Source organism: Mya arenaria, chromosome 16 (genome assembly GCF_026914265.1).
Source record: "Mya arenaria isolate MELC-2E11 chromosome 16, ASM2691426v1".
In the NCBI taxonomy this organism is placed as follows: Eukaryota; Metazoa; Mollusca; class Bivalvia; order Myida; family Myidae; genus Mya; species Mya arenaria.
The window spans coordinates 27,693,416-27,700,402 of record NC_069137.1 but is presented as its reverse complement, the minus strand read 5'-3'; the positions used below and the strand labels follow the sequence as shown (position 1 = coordinate 27,700,402).

The 6,987-nt window shown below is 38.6% G+C and overlaps 1 protein-coding gene across 2 annotated transcripts; it reads left to right on the top strand.

Moving 5' to 3' along the window:
• Nucleotides 1-231: 231 nt before the first annotated feature.
• Nucleotides 232-6,738, top strand: LOC128222435 (uncharacterized). Of its 2 annotated transcripts, none has more exons than XM_052931430.1 (4): nucleotides 232-397; nucleotides 4,386-4,510; nucleotides 4,624-4,761; nucleotides 5,415-6,738. In XM_052931430.1, the coding sequence occupies exons 1-4, from the start codon at nucleotides 262-264 to the stop codon at nucleotides 6,468-6,470; spliced, it is 1,455 nt and encodes a 484-aa protein (XP_052787390.1). In that variant the 5' UTR covers nucleotides 232-261; the 3' UTR covers nucleotides 6,471-6,738. The 2 variants fall into 2 exon arrangements, with proteins under 2 accessions (XP_052787390.1, XP_052787391.1); XM_052931431.1 differs by having other exon boundaries at nucleotides 255-393.
• The last annotated feature ends 249 nt before the right edge of the window (nucleotides 6,739-6,987 follow it).

Here is a 6,987-nt window from a genome sequence, read left to right as displayed (position 1 = left end):
TGAGTGTTTTTGTCCTGATCGTTGAAACATTTTTTTTTTATTTATGCTTATTTATTAAATGTATTAACAAGTAGCTGTTTCTTGTTATGAAACGCTCTTAAAATTTTGGATAAGTGCCGAACACACAAGAAGAATTGGTTCACACGCCTGCAATATTTCGTTTACATTGTGAGAAGTAAGATACAACTGGCAAACTTGCAGAAACAGCAAACACTCAAATATTGCGTGATAGTATGACCTTCTGCGCAATTCACCTACGCAATGATTTCCCTTGAAGAGCAGAGATCTCTGGCACTACGTACGATAATAGGTGAATTTCTGTTGTACAAGAACAGTTTTGTGTGGAACATATTGTTCATCAATTTGGAACTTCTCTTTGGATTTGCACACACGGTAGGTCTGTCTTCTTTCATTGTTTTTTTATTATTTATTGTCAAGTTCTCTGTTTGTGCGTACACGCTATTTAATGATTTTAATAAACACACATTACCACATTACATGATATTCGACAGACGTGTTTTTGGTGGTATTATTATAGTAGAATTTGACACGTAAACAATTCAAATTTAAGGAATACACCATATCCTGCAATTTTACCAATGTAATATTCGGCCTATATTAATTACTATGAGAAAATAAAAAGCAAGAACGATTGCATATCATTGTTGCGTGTTTTTGGATTTACAATTTAATCATGACAAACATTCGTAATAGGTTCATCTTTGTTATTTTATAAATGTAGCTAAAAGTGGTATCAAATATTTTTGGTTGATATTTACTTCTGTAAAAACAAGTTCTAGTTTTGTAATCCAACAATAACTTTTAAAACATATTGCCATTTACTGGGACGTAGATAGAAATAGTATTGATGTGCAGGCCCTGTTTACAAGGGGTCGCGAGGGGGTAGCTAAACAATTATTGATGTGAAGGCCCGTTTTGCTAGGGGTTGCAAGGGCGTAGCTAAAACAGAATTGATGCCAAGTCAAAGTTTGCTAGTCGGCCACAAGGGCATAGCAAAACAAAAAATGATATGCAATAAGTCCAGGTTTGCTACGGGCACGCAAGGGCGTAGCTTGACCATTATCACATGCAGTCCAGATTGGATAGGGAGTCATGAGGGCGTAGCTAGTTTAGAATTGATGTGCAGGCCCAGTTTGCTAGAGATTGTAAGAGCGTAGCTAGAGCAGAGTTGATGTGCAAGCCGAGTTTGCTAGGGGTGCGAGGAAACAGCTAGACCAGAATTGATGTACAGGCCGAGTTTGCTAGGGGTTGCAAGAGCGTAGGTACAGCAGAATTGATGTGACAGTCCGGTTTGCTGCGGGTTTCAAGTGCGTAGCTAGGTCTGTAATGATGTACAATCCAGGTTTGCAAGGAGGTCTCTGGGGCGTAGCTAGACAACAATTTATTTGAATGCCCGATTTGCAAGGGTGTCGCGAGGGCGTAACTAAACCAGAATTGATGTTCAGGCCGGGTTTGTTAATGGTCACCACCGTGTACCTAAACCATAAGTGATGTGCAGTCCAGGTTTGCTATGGGATTTCAAAGGGGCGTTCCTTGACACGAATTGATATGCAGTCCAGGTTCTCAAGGGGCGCGCGAAGGTGTACTTAGACCTAAAGTGATGTGCAGTCCAGGTTTGCTAGGGGTCGCGAGGGCGAAGCTAGACCAGAGTTTATGTGCAGTCCCGGTTAGCTAGGGGTCGCGAGAGTGCACATATACCAGAATGCTGTGCATGTCCGATTTGCTAGAGGGTCACAGGGGCGTAACTAGACCAGAATTGATGTGCAGGCCCGGTTTGCCGGGGGTCGCGAGGGCGTAGCTAGACTAGAATTGTTTTGCATGCCCGGTTTGCTAAGGGGTCACAGGGCCGCACATTTACCAGAATTGTGGTGCAGGTCCGGTTTACTAAAAGTCGTTAGGGCGTAGCTAGACCAGAAATGATGTGCATGCCCGGTTTGCTAGTGATGTTCATATATCAAATTTGACGTGCAGGTTTGCTAAGGGTCGCGATGGCGTAGCTAAACCATAAGTGATGTGTAGTTTGCTATGGAGATGCAAAGGGGCGTACCTAGACAATAATTGATGTAGAGGCCCGGTGTGCTATTCGTCGTGATGGTGTAGCTAGACAAGAATCAATGTGCAGTCCCGGGTTACTAGGGGTCGCACGGGGGTAGCTAGACCTTTAATTGGTGTGCAGTCCAGGTTTGCGAGGTGGTCACGAGGGCGAAGCTAGACCAAAATAGATGTACATCTCACGTTTGCTACGTGGTTGCGAGTGCATAGATAGACAATAATTGATCTGCAATCCAGGTTTGGTAGGGAGACGCAAGGGCAAACTAGTCCAGAATTGATATGCAGTCTAGGTTTGCTAGAGGAAGTCGAGAGGGCGTAGATAGTCCAAAATTGATGTGCAGTATATCTTTGCTAGGGAGTCGTGAGTGCATTGCTTAACATAAATTGATGTGCAGTTGAGGTTTACTAAGGATCGCGCGGGCGTAGCTAGTCCCGAATTGATGTGCAGACCAGGTTATGGGTGCGTATCTAGGTCAGAATTGATATGCAGGCCAAGTTTCCTAAGGGTTTTAGCTAGACAAGATTTTATGAACAGGCCCGGTTTAATAAGGGTTCGCGAGGACGTATCTAGTCTAGAATTAATTCGCTGGTCTACTTTGCAATGTGGCATGGCTAGATCAGAATTTATGTGCATTCAGCATTTGCTACGGGGCTTGGAGGCATGCTCGCCCTTTTCGTTCATGCTTTTCGATGAAATATTGAGTTTTATTAGTGAAAAAACAACAGTTAAATATTTCACTACAAAATGAGGAGTGAACATATCAACTTTTATAACTACTTTTAAAGACAAGTCGTCAAGTCAAGTCAATATTTGTATTTTGTTGTGTACCATTAAAATCCTTTGTAGTTACTCCCCCTTGAACAAAACAAAACACATCACTTTCAATCAGAAAATGTTGCCAACATTAACAACATTCATAAACTTAGAAATGTTTTATATCCAATGATTATCCGCGATCGTTTTGCTTACACGTTCGACCTTTCAATAAATGATGGCGTAGTTTTGGTTATGTATTCATGCCCTGTGTAATATAAAGTGCTTTCGTTATTTTGGAACATAAATGCACCTATGAAACTTCATTGATTAATATTCAGAATTAATGTTTGCACTAAAAAACGAACGAATAATAAACAATGAAAAAGAACAACAGATAACCTTTTTTCCGGAAATTTGACAGCTACGTCATCAGCTACAATATTACGTCAGCGGCGTTAATAACACTCTTTTCAAAAAAGGGGATGGTTTAGAAAATAAAATAAAAATACTAATAAAACTCCGAAAATAAGTATAAAAGAACAGAAAATTTGTTTATTTCAGTATAAGATCGAATTCAATTTCACTCGTGATCATAGAGAAACTATATTTCCGCTACTCGTAAAATACCTCTTTCTATGACACTCGTGAAATAAAATACGATCTTACACTAAAATAAACAAATATCCTCTGTTTATTAAGATTGAAATGCATTTACAATGTGCATTTACTTAAAGAACATCAATAAGAATGCATATAAAACTTATGTCATTGTTTACTTCTGATTTGCATCTGCCGGAATAATATGATTACCCATGTATCAGATGTAAGTTTATACCCCTTCTGAAGCATTAAAAACAAACCAGTGACAAGAAGAATGTACATTAATTAAGAACAGCCTGGGCTTATCAGCTGATAGGAATGCAACTTAATAAAGGTTCGTGAATGAGTTTAGATACGTGTTAAAATATCTTTAAATATAAACAACTATGGTACTAAGACTGGCTTATAGTTTGGCCTGAAGCATATACCTCCTACCCCTTCAGCGTGAAATGCAAATTTGAACTTGGCCCGGGCCTATAATATCTACGTTTAGCTACTTCAGAGATGTATCATGTACTCCAAGCGTCATCATAAATAAGTAGGTTAAACGTTGATTCCACATCCCGTAGTCATGAATGTTTGTTTCAGTGAGATTTAACGAGAAATTTGACATCAATCAGTAAAAACAGAAATAGTCATATTTTCACGAGTGGCTGCGCTGATATGAACCTGCAGTGTTCAAGAAATGTTGAACTTAGACATTTCGGAAGTGACTATTGATGTCTTTGTCCTAGCTATGCTTGCACTTACGTATATGTGAACAGCAAACAGGGTCATTTATTTTAATCAGTGACTGATATTAAAGTGTTATTTTACAGTTTTAATCAGAAATATTAACATGGGTAATGATTTTATAAATATGCAATATCGCAATACGCCTTTTTAATATTTATTTGAAACGAATCAAACGTTTCTACGAATTATATATATCTCATAATTGCAACTTGCATTTCAGATAAAGATGCACGCCATTCATATTCTATCGTCATAGCGGTGGTAGCCACTTTCAGTAATGCGGATATTACCTCCCTTGAGGAGAAGGTCAACTTGATATCTTCCATGCAGACTTTCGTCCTGCAAGTATGTCCTCAAATATCCCGCCGATTTTTATTATACGCATATAATGATAACTAATGAATTACTTAAACAATGTGTATTAACCTGAAATAATAATGAGACTTAACTTGTTGCAGGACATGATGTTAATTAAAGGCAAGCTTGCCAACACCGATATGAAACTCGACCAACTCTTTGATCGAATCGACAAGCTTCAGTCGACAGAACATGTAAGAGGATTTACGGAAGGAGACATAGAGCAAATAAGCGCCAAGGTGAATTTTACTTTCTCTTGATTTTCGATCTTGTATTGTTTGGAATGAAAAACCTGTTTGGTTAACCAATCCACTTACAATTAAACCTGCATTTATCATTTTATTTCTCATTGAAACTCAACGAAACACTATGTATTATATACCCATCGCAAATCACACGCAGTACATATAGCATCATTCGATTGTCCGTATTCCTTGCAGTGCGATTCGGCCTAAGTGCACTCTGCTGACGTCACGATCATAACAATTATCTTTGCGCAAATGTATTTATGACATTATTAAAAATAGAGCGAATTGTTTCACAGACTTTGATTTCACTCCGTTAAATACTTGAATATCCATATGTATTGAAATAATTAAGTGGAGGAGTTTCTATTATTAGTAAGTTCAAACTGATTTATTTTGTATCGATTGTGAAAATAAATATTACAATAATATTAATCACTCTTGTTGACACGATTTAAAGCGAGGGTGTGGTAATGGCTGAAAAGGGAAACCGCCGTACCCGTAGGAAACTCACTAGTCCTGCTTGGTGACCTCTTACTATATTCACACGCGCCCAGGCCGAGAATTGAACACGGGTGAGAAAAGAGTGGGCTAACCACTGCGCTAACCGGATAAAGTTTACAACCTATAATTATTTCTGTTATTAGGTGGTTCAACAGGTCTCCGAGCGCGTTAATCTACAACAGATTGGGAACACTTTATCCGGGGTTTCTAAAGAAACAGCTGCTAAACTTGAAGTTCTCGAAAACAAAGTTAATGAAAATCACAACGCCGTTAATAGATTGGGAGCAGATATGACAACTGTGTCACTAACTTTAACCAGAGTAAAACGTGGTTTTGCAAAAGAAAAACTTTCGTTGGTAAATGAAGTTAGTGAGCTAAAAGAGACTACTGCCAATGTAAAGAAAGCCATCGACGATATTTTTGTAGATTTCAATAAAACCATTAATAACATGGAGCATAAACAAACTGAGGTTACAACAGAACTAAAAACTGATATTAAAACAATGGTGACTCAAGCCTCTAATAACATCGCAGAAATTGTTGAGACCGAATCACTAAAGGCAACACGTTTATTACAAGACACGTTAAACTACTTTGGCAACAACGTGGAACAGCTATTAAGTGAGATTTCATCTGTCCAGGTTAACATTACGTCGAAATTAGATGATAGAGAGGGTGAAGTCATTAACGGGCTTGGCAATATTTCATTAGAATGTGTTAAACTAATCGGTTATCTTAACAATCATGATGAGAATATGATGTTGATGCACAGGTTTGGTGGCATCCGTATAATAGATTTTTTCCATTCCGTTGGTTCAACGAGTGTACGGCGTTTTCACGTGCCCGGTGCCAAGGCAAGACTTGCCAATGCCACAATGTATGACCCAAACAGTGTTCAGGGTCGACTGGAGATTAACGTGAATGGAGAGTGGGGGACAGTGTGTGATGCGAATTTTGGTACTAAACATAGCCCTACTAGTACTGAGGTAGAGGAAGAGAAAGTTGCTTGTAGGACACTGAACGCGGGGTTCACCAAAGGGCTGGCCCTGCCTAACACTCCGTTTGGGCAGAGTACGGGGCGAATGGTGATGGATAAAGACTGCGATGGCCAAGAACATTCATTGTTTGGTTGTAGATACCATGGGAATCCCACCAATTGTGGGCATGAAAGGGAAGTACACTTGCGATGTTTTGAATAAAGTATCGGACAGGAAACTGAACGTTTGCTACTTGAGTAAGGGCTCTGATTTGGACAGTGATAATATATGTATTGTACAGACTAAACTTATAGACCGGAAGTTGCGGTAGTGCCACTTTGTGATGTTTTTGAATAGTTGTTAAAGTTTTCCTTTATAAAATTGGACGTGAGTTAAGAAAAAACAGATTTTATAAATAAGTTTAAACGTATACAACAGTTTCACATATATGATTCAACGTATACCTGTGATTGCTATGTATATCATATGTTATACAGTTATATACATGATAAAGCGAAACGGATTAAAAGATCGCATACATTATAATGTTTTTGACGCTTGCTGTTTCAAGTGTAAAACAGCTTTATCGTAGTTTCTTATACATTATACTTCTGAACATTAAATTCATTTCGGCCCCCTAATAAGCGGGAAACTATTCGTCGAACATTGTATGAACTCTTTAATTTTGGCGAAGAATGAATCATGTGGTTAACGCACACTTAATCTAAAAACCTTATCT